Source organism: Bison bison, unplaced genomic scaffold (assembly GCF_000754665.1).
Source record: "Bison bison bison isolate TAMUID 2011002044 unplaced genomic scaffold, Bison_UMD1.0 scf7180017864383, whole genome shotgun sequence".
Taxonomy (NCBI): Eukaryota; Metazoa; Chordata; class Mammalia; order Artiodactyla; family Bovidae; genus Bison; species Bison bison.
In genome coordinates, this window is record NW_011494955.1 from 7,915,292 (window position 1) to 7,928,640 (window position 13,349).

General features: G+C 55.3%; 1 protein-coding gene across 1 annotated transcript in view; it reads right to left on the reverse strand.

Moving 5' to 3' along the window:
* Positions 1 to 5,024: 5,024 nt before the first annotated feature.
* ITGA5 (integrin, alpha 5 (fibronectin receptor, alpha polypeptide)) overlaps positions 5,025 to 13,349 on the reverse strand; it is a 21,031-nt gene continuing 12,706 nt past the window's right edge. The window contains exons 13-30 of the mRNA XM_010857983.1: positions 13,030 to 13,221; positions 12,760 to 12,805; positions 12,486 to 12,587; positions 12,233 to 12,288; positions 11,945 to 12,099; positions 11,493 to 11,630; positions 11,295 to 11,362; positions 10,796 to 10,946; positions 10,618 to 10,710; positions 10,421 to 10,500; positions 10,249 to 10,329; positions 10,031 to 10,136; positions 9,525 to 9,677; positions 8,315 to 8,401; positions 8,091 to 8,204; positions 7,366 to 7,467; positions 6,707 to 6,829; positions 5,025 to 6,119 (exon numbers count right to left, since the gene is read on the reverse strand). Of these exons, the coding sequence (XP_010856285.1) occupies positions 6,036 to 6,119; positions 6,707 to 6,829; positions 7,366 to 7,467; positions 8,091 to 8,204; positions 8,315 to 8,401; positions 9,525 to 9,677; positions 10,031 to 10,136; positions 10,249 to 10,329; positions 10,421 to 10,500; positions 10,618 to 10,710; positions 10,796 to 10,946; positions 11,295 to 11,362; positions 11,493 to 11,630; positions 11,945 to 12,099; positions 12,233 to 12,288; positions 12,486 to 12,587; positions 12,760 to 12,805; positions 13,030 to 13,221 (1,931 nt within the window). The 3' untranslated portion in view covers positions 5,025 to 6,035. The remainder of the gene's footprint in view (positions 6,120 to 6,706; positions 6,830 to 7,365; positions 7,468 to 8,090; positions 8,205 to 8,314; positions 8,402 to 9,524; positions 9,678 to 10,030; positions 10,137 to 10,248; positions 10,330 to 10,420; positions 10,501 to 10,617; positions 10,711 to 10,795; positions 10,947 to 11,294; positions 11,363 to 11,492; positions 11,631 to 11,944; positions 12,100 to 12,232; positions 12,289 to 12,485; positions 12,588 to 12,759; positions 12,806 to 13,029; positions 13,222 to 13,349) is intronic.

Below are 13,349 nucleotides of genomic sequence, written 5' to 3' on the forward strand. Positions count from 1 at the left end.
AGGGGAGTCTCTTCCCTGCTAGAGATCCTCTTGGGAAGGAAGGCAAGCAACCAGTCATTCGTGCCTCCGTTCGCTCATTCATTTAATGGATTTGATGGAGTGCCAGGTGGAGGGAGGCAGATGTGGAGTGGTGAGAGTGAGGAGATACAGGAGAGGGAGAGAAAGAGATGGAAGGAGGAGGGGAGGAGGGGAGAGAGACCCCTAGTGGGAGTCAATAGGGGTCAAGCCAAAGAAGAAAAGCAAAAGAGCCAAGGAGGCACCAGCAGAGGGCTGAGGCGGGAGCCAGGCAAGCCCTGGAGCGCCAGCATGGAGCCAGGTGTCCCGGTGGGGGCGGGGAGCCCACAGGTGCCTGACCTGGTGGGCAGTCTCCCATCACAAACAGGGCCCAGGAACCGGCCTAGCCAGGGCAGAGATCAGAGGTTAGAGGACAAAGCACAGCAGTCCACCGGTAGACTATCGTGGAGGCAGGGGCCTGGAGCCGGGATCTTGAGAGTCCTCTCCTCCCCCACTCGGGGCTCCCTTCCCATGTAGGTCATGAGGCTGGGGTGGCTGTGGTTGAAGGGATGGCGGAGCCCCGCGGGAGTCTCCTCCCCCATCCTGATGCTCTCCGTCGCCCCTTCCTCTGAAGGTGCCCCTCGGCCCAAGGCAGGGGTGGAGGTAGGGTGGGGGAGGAAGGAAGAAGAAGGAAGCCGGGAAGGAAGGGCCCGGGCCGCCAGAGCTGGGAGAGAGAGGGGCAGGTCCCGGCGTGTTGGGGCAGGATCCTGCGGAGGCAGGATCCAAGCCGCAGGGGTCCTGGGATGGACAGTTTCCACCCGTGCTTCTCCCCAGACCCCTTATCTTCAGCCCTCAGGTTCCCACCTCCCACCACACACACCTCGAAGCTACACCCACCATCTTCTACCCCCGCCCGCCCCCCACTTCCTCCTTTCCCTCTTATCCTGGGCCCAGAAGGGGGTCGGAGTGTTTGAGCTAAGGGTGGGGGTGCGGAGGGGGGGCGGGTCAAAACCTTTCGCTCAACTCCACCAGGCCAAGGCCAGCCCCCTCCCCCAGCCGCTCGTAGACAGTCATATAATATTCATGAGGCTCATGAATACGCAATGTGCTCATTGTGGGGCTGGGGTCTCACTCGGCTCTGCCTCCCCCTTTACCATTCCCGGGATTACCGGGAGAAGAAGCGGTAGTTTGGGGAAGGAGGGGGCCCCAGATGTGGAGCCAGATGAAGGGGGAGGGGGAACCGGTCGCTGACGGGCGGCCGCAGTCACCGCGGTGCGGGAGGTTGGGGGGTGACCTACTGAGAGGAACCCAAGAGCCTGGAGCCGCAGAGCCCACTCACCGAGGATCATGCTGGGGACCCAGGCGCCCGGGGGTTCCGCGTCGCTCTGTCCCGGGGGCCGTTCTGGCCGGGCTGGGGGTACGGGGGGTGGAGTCGGGGGAGGAGCAGAGGCCGGCCGAGGCGGAGCGGGGGCGGAGCCCGCAGCAGGTGAAGACGGGAGGAGGGGGGACCCGGGTACCCAGGGCTCCAGGAAGGGGCGGCCCGGCGGCTCCTCGCCCTCTCCCGCGTTCTCTTCTACTTGCCGCCCCTGAGTCTCCTGGATTTACGGTGACACTGCAGCCAGGGCTTGGGGAACAAGACATCTAGAGGACGGTGTGTGCTGACACAGGAAGCTAGAAACTAAGATGCCTGGGATCCCGGGAAGGGCTGAGTCTGAGGGCGGGAAGTCTGGCCATGGGTTGATATGCGGTGGGGGTGGGGTGCCTAAATACTGTGGGGAGGGATGGGGCCAGGGTGGATGGGACACCTGAGTCCTCTCCAGAGTGATGGACTGGGCAGAAGTGGAGGGTGGGGGCAGAGAATGTTTGTTTCTCTGGCTCTGCAGCAGGACGCCTGGGGGCTGGGTCTCAGAAGTGGAATATGGGGTTGAAGACGGATCCTGGTTGATCTCTGGCTGGGATCTGAATGCCTAGGTCCTAGAGAAGGTCTGAGGGAAGAGACTGCAATCAATGAACCCAAAGAGGTGGAAATAGATGCTTGCACCTGAAATCATTAGGGCAACCAGAGTTGACAGGAGATCCAGAACTGAGGCTCAACCTTGTAGATATGGCCTGGATTGGTGTGGGGATGGGACCGTCTATCCAGGGCATTCCCCACTAAGGTGAGCCTGGGCTAGAGAGGCCTGGTGGGGGGTCTTTGATAAGGTGGAGGAGAGGATGGAGGATAGAACAGACTGTATGTGCTGGGGAGAATGGGGTGGCAGGGCAGAGGACAGGACACTGGATGTATTCTAAGCACCAACAGGATGTATTCTAAGGCAGGCAACTGGGACCGCAGCACGAGCCTGGAGTCTGGGAGTCTGCGAGGTGTCTGGAGAAGATGCAGCTGCTGCAGCCTGGACCTGTCTGTACCTGCCCCAGGAGGGAGGGCAGGAGGATTTCCCAGAATGCCAAGCAGCCAGCTTCAGGCCAGCCCCAGCCAGAGGGAAAGTAGGTGTGACTAGGAGCTAGAACACTTGGGATTTAGGGAGAGTGGAGGCAGGGAGGCAGAAGTCAGGAGGAAGGTGGGGGGACTGGCGTCTTGGAATAGTCTAGAAAAGAGGAAGGGGACTGGAGCGTGGCATTCCTGGGTTCTGCAGGAAATTTAGGACTATATGGCTAATTAAGGTACAGGAAGTTTAAGTTCCTGTTTCTGGGCCTCAGCAGTTTCTTGTCCTCACCCCACTGATCTGGTTTGAAAAATATATCTGTTTCTGTACCTGCCGAGATGCTCCAGCTTAAAGGCAAGTTAATTCTCAGGGTCCTAATGCCTTGGTCTTGTTCTGATCCAGAGGCCCAGAGATCTAGGCAGACTGTGGCTTTGTGCCTAAATCTGACCTTGGGGGAGAAGGTAGGGTCTCCTTGCCCATCAGAGTTTGTCCTCGTGGTCCAGATCCGACCTTCCACCATGCTGTTCCAGCCTCGTATCACCAAGCTTGCTCTTCCCAGTTCTTGTTATCCACCCCCCCCCACACACACATATACTCCCTCCTTGCCTCTTGTTATTCTTTCTCCTCCTGGGCGGACTCCCGAGAACAAACCAGAGTCAGCATCAGACATAGTTGATTAGTGATAAAGACCCCTTTGCCCTCAGGTTTGTCCCCCTCCCACTCTATCCCCCAGGACCCTGAGTTAGAGGGGTCTCAGAAGAGGGGTTGCTTAGCTCGCCAAGGGGAGGCAGCTGGCTGGAGGGCGGGGTGACCTTGCAGGCAGCTGGAGGGGGCAGTGTGAGGGGTGAATTCATTATTGATGAGCCCTGCACCCCGGGCTACTAATGAGCCCAGGCCGGCTGCTCTAATTGATGTCAAGAAACTTGAGACCCCCAGATCAGCTTCCCGCCTGCCAGCTGCCTCTCCTAAGCCCCCTCCCCCTTACGCACCCCCAGCTGCTGTTCCCGTCCCAGGCCTCCTTTCCATCTCCACTGACACAGACAGGGCTAGGACTCGGGCCTTCCCCCTGCTCTGGTCTCTCTGCATCACTCAAGTCTCAAGATGAGAGGCAGACATGCTTTGGAGGGGCTGGGAGATTCGGAAGGGGAAACAGACTGGAGCCTGAGAATTACAGTTCAGCAACAGAGACTGGTGCTGGGTTACATCTGCAGCACTTCCGAACCCAAGGAATTCCAACATTGTATTGTGCCTCCTTGAGAGAGACCTTGTCACTCTCAGAGACTCAAAGGTACAGGCACTAACTACACAGACACACCCATGATACCAGCCCAATACAGCCCACTTCCCCTCCTCATTTCCTCCTCATCATAGTGTAAGAAATCTCAGATTTGGCCCCTGGAGTATGGCTGTTGCCATTCCCACCCATCTCCCAAGAAGGCAAGTATGGGATTTCATTCTTGAAGTCTCAGTGCCTTGCTATGCCACAGCTGTCATCCTTGGAAATACTGGGTAGCTCTTTGCCTCATCAGGTCTTGCCCTCCCTAATAGTCCTTCATTTATGGGTTCTGGGAAGAAGTTTCTGAGTTACAGAATTATTAAGAAGTTGGAAGACTGGAGTGCAGAGCAGCTTTGAACTCCAAGGAGAGATATTTTGAGATCATGCTGGAACTGAGAGGCAGGAGCCTAAGTTAATAACAATTGTCTTGATGGGGGAAGAGGGTGAGGAGGACCTCATACATAGCCTCCCCTCCCCAAATTCCCATAAATTTGTGAGTGTGCTGCCCTCTGGTGGCTGATCTCAGTCTAGCAGGACATAGACACCTTTGTCTCTAACAGTCCCATTTGAATTTCAGCACCCTTCCCCATGCTCTTGCTGGACATTAGTTTAAGATAGGCCTCGAGGAGACAGAGGATGCTGAGGGGTTCCCTCACTTTAATTTATCTTCAAAGACCTGAACCGTCTGTCATGTCGGTTAAGAATATGGGCTTTCACAGTCAGGCAAGGCTGAATTAGACTCTGTGACCTTGGGCAAGTTACATAACTTCTCTGGACCTCAATTTCCCCTTGTGTAAATGGGGTTAATTGTGCCTGCCTTGCACATTTAATTTGATAGAAATTAAATGAGATAATGTATGTAAACTATTTAACATTCCCTCTACCCATCGGAATACAATGGGTAATGAAAACAAAACACAAACCCAACTGGCTTTCTTCTGATTTAGTTCTGTGGCCTTTTTTCTCAACCCTTTTCCTTATTCTAATTTCTGGAAGCCCAAGTGAATCTTCTGGGCCATCTTCCTCCACCTTCGGCTCTGACCTCTCCTTTTGTATTCTTCCCTAACTCTCAAATCCAAAGAGAAGGAATTCCTTTCCCTGTTCTCTTAGAGGTGTTGGGATCAGATCTGGTGGGGCTGGAGGATGGGCAGGAGTCCAAGCCCACCCCTTCCATGTAAGAAAAGGTAACCCCAAAACTAGTTCCACAGTTCCTGGGGGTCATACTCCTGGCTCCCAGTGAAAAGAAACTCCAAGAAACATTTCCTATCCACCAAGAGGTCTGGTTCCAGGAAAGATCTGGAAAGAGTAGGGAGAGGACAGATTCCAGCTCTGATCAGTGGGGCCACCGGGCCGGGTTTATTGCACTTGCAACAGAGTTTAAATAAGTCCCGGGTGTCCGGAGCCGAGGTGAGGGGAGGGTTGGGTAGGGAGAGGAGGGGCAGTGTCAGTGCAGCTGGTGGGCAGAACCCAAACCCGCAGGCCCGGGACAGCAGGCTCCCTTTTCTGTGGAGGACTGAGAGGGCCTATGTCGAGCCAGGGTTAAGGTTCCAGATCTGTTACCATCATGGCCCCTTCAGGGTCCTGGGCAATTCCTGACTTCTCCTGAGTCAGAGGTGGATTTGGTCTCCAGGCCCAGGTCTGGAGCAGGCTCAAATGTCCTGGATCTGCCTAGTTAGGTTACCAATGTCTGAGTCTGGGTCCCAGATGAACTTCAGGCCCCAGAGGCCCCAGGTTCGATCTGGCCCTGTGAAAGTTCTGGTTCCCCTTGGAGCTGCTTCTGGGCCAGCATGGATCCTGGTGTGGGATCTGTCCTGAGCTGGGCCTGGGGTGCCGTCCATGGTTAGTGTTCTTTGTTGGCCCACCGGGGTGGGGGCTGTCCAGAGCTGCCATGTCTCGCTCCCCAGGTTCCAGGCTCTTAGCTGGGGGCTTCCTGTGGATCTCTGGCAAGGCTGGCGACAGATCTCTGCGGGATTGGAGCTGGACAGGAAGTCCTGGTGCCACATCTGAGCTGGAGAACTGGGATTGGATCCCCTAGTTCTGGTTCCAAGGTGTTTTCAGGAAATTCTCCAAAATGCAAAGGTGGCAGGGAGGCTGGGGCCTCTGTCCCTGGATCTGAGTTCCCTCATCCATGAGGAGGGCATGTGTAAACGAGGGTCCTTCACAGTGCATGGGGGGAGGGGATCTCCAGCTCCTCACCTCCCGGCTCTGGCCCTTCAAGTATGTCTCTGGGCTGGGGAGAGGAGCTTCTCCCTGGCCCTCAGCACCTTCAGGAAGCGCCCAGCCCCCTCCCTGTCAGTAGACTGAGGGTGGGGGGACTGGGCCTTCAAGACTGGGAGGAATCAGGCATCAGAGGTGGCTGGAGGCTTGAGCTGAGCTTTTTCCATGGCGGTGCCGTACGGGAGGGAGCGTTTGAAGAATCCGAGCTAATGAGAAGAAAGGAGGGAGAATTGAGTTAGTTCTCTGCAGATCTTATCCCAGGAGGGGACGAAGATGACTTCAGTGCTTCCAATCTCCCCATCTTGCAAAAGTGGCCCAAATTCAGGCTATGAAGACTACCTCTCCAAGAGGTCTAATGGGCCAGGAGGGCTTAGGCTGGGCTGCTTTGGTGTTGTAAAAATGCCCCCAATTAAGCCAGGGATGGCAAACAGATGTGAAGTCTCACTGCCTGGAAGTGGCTGCCTCTTGAGAAGGATTCGGAGGCTATTGCTAGAGTATGATCAGTTAGTGACGGCTACCATGGGTTTCTGGTTGGAGGTGACACACACATATGCTGCACACTGGCCACTTGTGAATCACCTTGATTTTCAAAGTATTGGTAAATGTATCAGCTTGAATCAAGAGAACTCTCTCTAAGCTAGGGGCTGTAGAATGAAAGAAGGGATGGTATAGGCAGTGTCCAGAGGGGATGCATGTGGCTGGAGAACTGGTCTGGAGGCAGATACTAGGGAGTGTGCTGGGTCAAGGGCAGAACCTGGTGAGAGAAGCCCAAGTTGAGTAGGATGTGGCTGACCTTGTAGAGGATATAGATGAGCAGACCGAGGAGCAGGAGGCCAATGAGGATGGCTAAGATAATGATCCAGAGAGGGACTCCGTGGCTGCCTTCTGCCTTGATCCACTGCACAGCTGTGGCCACCTGGGGAGCAAGCCAGGAGAGGCCACTGAAAAGCCATTGGTTCTTCCCACCCTAAACTTGGCTCCCACTTGCCACTGGACTTAGACCCTCTCTCCTCTCCCATTTTAGGCTAACAGAATTCTGAACTTCAAATTTCTAAAATGTGCGTTATTGTTTCTTTCGGGCCTTCACACCTGCTCATTTCCTCTCCCCAGAAAAGACTCCTTTCCTGACCGGTTAGCCTGGTAGATCCCATGGATTCTTCAGGTCTTGCTTAAACATCACTTCTTCCAGACAGCCTTTCCCAATTCTGCAAGTCCGTGTCCAAGTGTGTCTATGATGTGGTCCCATAAACATGCTGACCCTTGTCACAGTCTTCTCACTGCCCTGTCCATCTTGCTTATCATTGTATTCCCAGGACTTAGCAGAGTGCCTGGCACATAGTAGGCGCTCAGTCAATGTTTGTCACCATAATCGGGCCAGCCCCCGTCATGTAGTCCTCGTGCCAGGCCCAGAACTCTGTCTTCCATGGCCCAGCCTGCCAGCCTTAGACTTACCTGCAGCGCCTTCTGGGGAAGCTGCCGAGGCAGGATTTTATAGGGCATCTTCAGGGCTTCATACACGGCCTCACACTGCAGGCTAAATGGCTGGTGCTCCCGCTGTGGGTGGGGGAAAGGTGTTCAGGGTGGCCCCTTTTGGCATCTGGAGGACATAGGGCTCCCCAGATTCTGGCTCTGGTTATAATCTTTCACTATTTTGAACTCATTCTCTGAATCTCTCTCTACATTCCTTATAAGAGAAAATAAATATGTATCTAAATAGTTATAACTGAATAGTGGATAATTAGATAATGGCATGTTCAATAGAAAAAAAATTTCTTGAGTCATTAATAATGGGCTAAGCATCTAGGACAATGTTTAGCCCATAGTGTGCACTCAACAAATGACTACTATTTCCTGTGTATACATCTGCTTGCCTCTCCACGATGGATTCATCCTCCGTCTCTGTCTCTGTTTTTCTGTCCTTATTTGCCGGCTGGTCTCCCTCCAGCCCTCCCCTCCTCTGAATGGGCCAGAAAAGGGAAGCTGTCGCTCCCAGTGAGGCCACTAGGTGTCGCCAAGTACACACAGCCCTGTCCAAACAACGGTGAGGGAGGGGAGCGGGGCTGCCTGGGTCCCAGTTCACCAAAGGGGGTGGCTAGGGCAGTGGGGAAAGTGGGGGTCAGTCCAGCAGACCTGAAGGTCAGGGGTCAGGGGTCAGGACTGAGGTGAGGCTCACTCACCTGTAGGAAGGTCTTGGCCCAGACGCGGAAATGCAGTTGCAGACTTCGGCTCTCTTGCCGGTGCAGTGGCCCCAGCTCACAGCGCAGCTTGAAACACTCTGCCTCTGGGCATTTCTGGGAAGAAATAGGAGGCTTGAACTGTGAGTTCTGCCCTTCTGGTGGCTCTGAGGACCCACAGAGGTACTCAACACTTGGGCCCAGACCTCATTCCCAGGACAACTTACCAGAATCTGAGGCCCTGAGGAGGCAGGGCTCCGACCTGGAACATCCCGTCTTTGCAGCCGGTGGTGCTGGGAACCCTCAGGATCCAACTGGAAGAGGAAAGAGACCGTTAGCTGCCTCTCCCACCTCATTACAGCATCTGAGTCAGCCTGCATCTGGGGTCTGCAGCAGCTTTGACCTGGTCTTCCATCCATGCAACTGACCACCTCCTATGGCAAGGCAGCAAACTCATTGTTGAAATATGGAAACGAGTAAGATTTGGTCCCTGGAGTTTAGGAGGAGGTGATGTGTCAATAAATAATTAGGGCACTGTCTCTGCCTTGAGGCCTTTGCACTGGCTGTTCCCTCTGCTTGGAATACTCTTTCTTGAGTCTTCACAAGCAGTTTCATCCTTATCTTTCATACTCAATCCACCTGTTCCCTCCTCAAGGTTTTCCCTGATGATTCAGCTCAAACAGGCTCCCAGCTCCACCCCACCCCAGCATGTGAGCACTGTACTTTCATCACTTTTCAATATCTGTTCCTCTTTTTAATTTTTATTGTTCATTGTGTGCACACATTCAGTTGCTCAGTCATGTCTGACTTTTTGTGACCCCATGGACTGTGGCCCACCAGGCTCCTCTAACTATGGGATTTCCCAGGCAAGAAAACTGGAGGGGGTTGCCATTTCCTACTCCAGGGGATCTTCCCGATCCACGGATAGAACTCTCATCTCTTGCATCTCCTGCATTGACAGGAAGATTCTTTACCACTGTACCACCCGGGAAGCCTTATTGTTTATTACCTTCCTCTAACTCCACGAGAGTAGGGACCTTGTGAATTTTCGTTACTGTGATATTTCCTGAGCCGGTAACATGGTTCTGTACAGTCATTCATTTAATTTAAATGTTGTCTATGAATAAAATGAACTTTGGGGAGTGGGTCTGAAGAAGGCTTTCCAGAGGGGGTGGTGCTGAGCTGGGCCCTAGGAGTATGCTAGGACATGGAGTCAGGGAGGGATACTTTAGGCAGAAAGACAGAAGTGCAGTGCTTAAAACAATCTTTTCCCCTCTCAGGGCCTCAAGGTGTCTGTGGGACTTCTGACTGCCTTCCAGTGGCCTAAGTCCTAGCTCCAGGCACATCCTCATTAGCTCTTCCAGGTCCCTGCGACCTTCCCCAACTACCATTGACCTGGTGCCCCCCCACCTCCCGGCCAGTCCCTAGGCCCCTCACCTCCAGGCCCTCTGGGTTGGGGGGGTGACTGGTGGTGCAGTTGCTGAGTCCTGTGACCCTGGTCACGTAGAGGAGCTGCTGGCCATCCAGAGCATGGGGACAGCTGAGCTCCAACACGCCCTGGCTAATAGAGCTGGGGCCCAGGTTGATGAGCTGAGGAGAGGAAGGCACAGTCATCATGGGAAGGGAGGGAACAATTCTGCCCTGTTGAGACCCGGGTCCCAGTGGCCCACTCTTCCCTGCTCTGAGTCTCAGGAGTGAGGCAGGAAATCGATGGGCAGAGAAGAAATCCTTTCCAGCCAACTCTCCTGGAGGTAGCTCCATCCTCCCCTTCTAAGTCACTCAGCTGGCTGGTCTCTCACTGATCCCGTCCAGGCCTTTAGCTCTCCCTTGCCCCTCTTCCCCTCGGCCCCTCAGGCTGGCCCCAGCCATCTGTCACTCATACTGGCTCCTCCTTCCCTGTCATTCATTCTAGCCCCGCCCTCCATTTCCAGCAGCCCGCTCACCTCATAGACATGGTGGACAGCAGGGCCCACGTCACCCTCCTCCTGCGGCTGGTCTTGAGGATGCCAGTCGCTCATCGGAAATAGCACTGCCTCGGGCTTGGAGACACTGCAGAGCAGGGTGGTTTAGAGGACAGTGGAAGGGACCCCATTTCATATGCCTCCTTTGCTAGAAGTCCGTCTCCCCTCCCAGAGACGCCCCGTTTTGCCCGGGCACTGACCCGTTAAGAGAGACCTGGGCCTGAGCCTCCACCGAGAGCCGGAAGGAAACCACGTCGCTTTGCGAGTTGTTGAGATTCTTGCTGTGGGACGGAGGAGAGACTCTGATGGTGCTAGAGCCCAGCCAGAAGGCCACCTGTGCCAGACGCCGCCCCTGCCCCGCCCCCTCCCTACCTGAGGATCTGGAAGTCAAACTGGATGGTTTTCTTCGTGTCCCTGAGGTGAGGGACTGTGAACCGAAGGCCACCCCAGAGCTGCGGGACAGGGAGGATGGACAAGCGGGCTGTTAGACGGGGCGTCTGCCACACACCGACTGCAGCCCTCCTTCCCTTCCCCCAGCTCAGCTTGGCGTGAGATGGTCCCAGACTTACACTGGCCCCAGCCTTCATGGGGTTGCCCAGGTCACACACCAGCAGACGACTCTGGTTCACAGCAAAGTAGTCGCAGCTCAGGCTGGAGAAGTTCTGGAGGTGGGGTGGGTGCAGGTAAGACTTCAGTGTCCCTCTGGCAGGGTCTCCTCCCAAGCCCCTCCTGCAGGTCCTCACTCACCCCTGGGTGTCTGACGAGTCCCGAGTACTCAGCCTCCGGAGGGGCTGTGACCCGAAGCTCTGCCTCGTAGGCGCCACCCTCACCCACATTCTGGGCGTGGAAGGTGAGGTTCAGAGAATTCTTGTCGCCCAGGTATACGTGGTTCTGCTCCCTGGAGGGGACACACGGGGGTCAGGGACACTGGAGAATTAATCCCTGAGCCAGACAATGGGCCATAACGATAATAATATAATAATAATAGACACCGCTCACTGACTTCTAGCTTTATGGCAGGCACTAGGCTAGATGCTTTATGTAGATTATTTCATTTAATCCTTCCAAAAAGCTAGAGAAATAGATGCTATTATTCCCATTATACAGAGAAGTTGCGTCATTTCCCAAGGTCACACAGCCAGCTGATATGTTCCTCTTCTTTTCCCAGGTGGTTCCAAGCTCCATGTGTCCTGCTAGGCAACTTCAGCATCTGGAACCCCCCAGCCTGACATCAGCCTTCACTCACCCAAACACTTCCAGCTGTAGGTCTGGCACACAGATATTGTCTTCTCCACAGTCCAGCAAGATCTGAGCCTGGGGAGTGGGGCAGCCTTGAGAGGCGGAGTTGTGACTGCCTCCCAAGCTGTCGGCTCCCCGCTCCAGGGCCCCGTCCCCAGGGGCCCAGGTCCCTCTCCTCCTGGCCTGTCTCCCCACCCTGCCTCACCTTGTCCTCTATGCGGCTCTTGCTCTGGTAGTGTAGGACTGGCCGGAGGCCGTGGCTGTCCACTGGGGCTTGAGGGTCCAGGGAGAAATTGAGGGCGATGTGAATCGGGGAGAGTTTATCTCGAAACTCTGACTCGTTCTGGGGCGGCGGTGGGGGGGAGGGTTCACAGAGTCAGGGGACACAGGGGACTTGGCAGCCCTGCTCCTCATCCTCTCACATCTCCCTTTGTCCACGCAAGACCCTCAAGAATTTAGGTGTCCAAACAACCGTGCTCATTGCTTCTGAGGCAGCCTGGTTCCCAGCTCCTAGGACAGAAAGGCACCCTTCCCCAGCCCCCCAAAGCCCCACGACCTTCACTGGAATCTCCCAGGCCTCTTCCCTTTGGGAGGGGTCCCCAGTTCTATGTGGCCACCCTCCCCAAGCCAGTCCATGCCCCGCCCTCCTGCCCCTACCCTGAGGTAGATCTTCATCTCTCTGCAGTCCTCCCGAGCCCCGTTCTGGATGAGCAGGGTCTGGGTCAGGGTGGCCTGTCGGGAGGCCAGGAACAGCGCCCGCCGCACCCCGCCCTTCTGCTTCTGCCAGTCCAACTGGAGCTCCACCGTGAAGCCTGTGGCCGTGCATGTACATTAAAGAGCATCTTCCCCTCCCTCCTAATTTATCCAGAGAGAAAAGAGGTCCCCAAGTCCCCAGCCCCTCCACCCCTGCCCCAGTGCCTGAAAGGTTCAGGCAGTCTCCCTCACCGATGGAGTCAGGAACATGTTTTCCAGAAGCATTGAGGCAGAAGCTAAGGTTGATGCTAGAGGACCAAAAGGAAAGCTGGTGTATTCACCTGAAAGAGGCATCGCATTCTCTGCCTGCCTCCCAGACAGACCCGGACTGGGACAGTCCCATGTGTCCCCTTCCAAAGGCCTGCTCTCCCTCCCCACTTCCAGGCACAGATGAAGGACCCCCAGACCCAATCCTGCAATCTCCCGCCCCCAGCCCCCTACTCACCAAGTCACAGGGTTTCCCTCCAAGCTGCAGCTGTGCTCCTCTGGGTTGAACATGGCAGGAAAGATGGTGAGGGAGGCACTGGCAGACACGATGGGGCGACCCCTGCCAAGAGTGAACGTGGGGGTCAGAGAACTAAGGCTCCTCAGGAACCTGGGCACAGGAAGCCGATGTCCAAGCCCCAGGATCCCAGTTTGTACACTTCCCCAAACTCAGCCCTGTTGAGAAGTCCCCCAGTTCCCATGTCTCCCAGGCTGCCCCCTGCCCGAGTTCATACCTGTATACCACAGCCTTGTCTACACCAAAGGACCCCACAATCAGATCTGCAAGAAATCAAAAGAAACTACCCCTTACAGCAGGCCCCCAAACAGAATTCTTCCCAACCCCTTCTAGCTGCATTGTTCAAGGAGGCTGAAGTGAGGGGGCATTGCCATCTGGTGGCATCATCCTAGAACTGCACCCAGGAGCTTAGGCAAATATGTTAGAGAGGCTACGGGGTTTGTGACCAGGGAATTCTCAGGTTAAAGGGGCCTCGGGCACCACTCACCAGGGTATCCATTGCCATCTAGGTCTCGGCCTCCTCGAAGGGCAGAGCCAAAGAAGTCCGGTGTGTGGCCAGCTGCCCACAGGGGCAGCAGAACCTGGGAAGGCTTAGACGCCAGACCCCCTGGGCCCCCAGGGAATATAAACACCACTCCTTGCCGGTTCTCCCCACCAAAGGCAGCCCCAATGGCTACATCTGTAAAACACACAACACATACCAGTCAGCAGGCCAGGAGTCCAGGAGTTCAAATCTCTACCACCAGACCCCAGGACCCAGGATCCTATTTTTCCCATCTGTCATTCCCAGTATGCTAAACTCTTCAA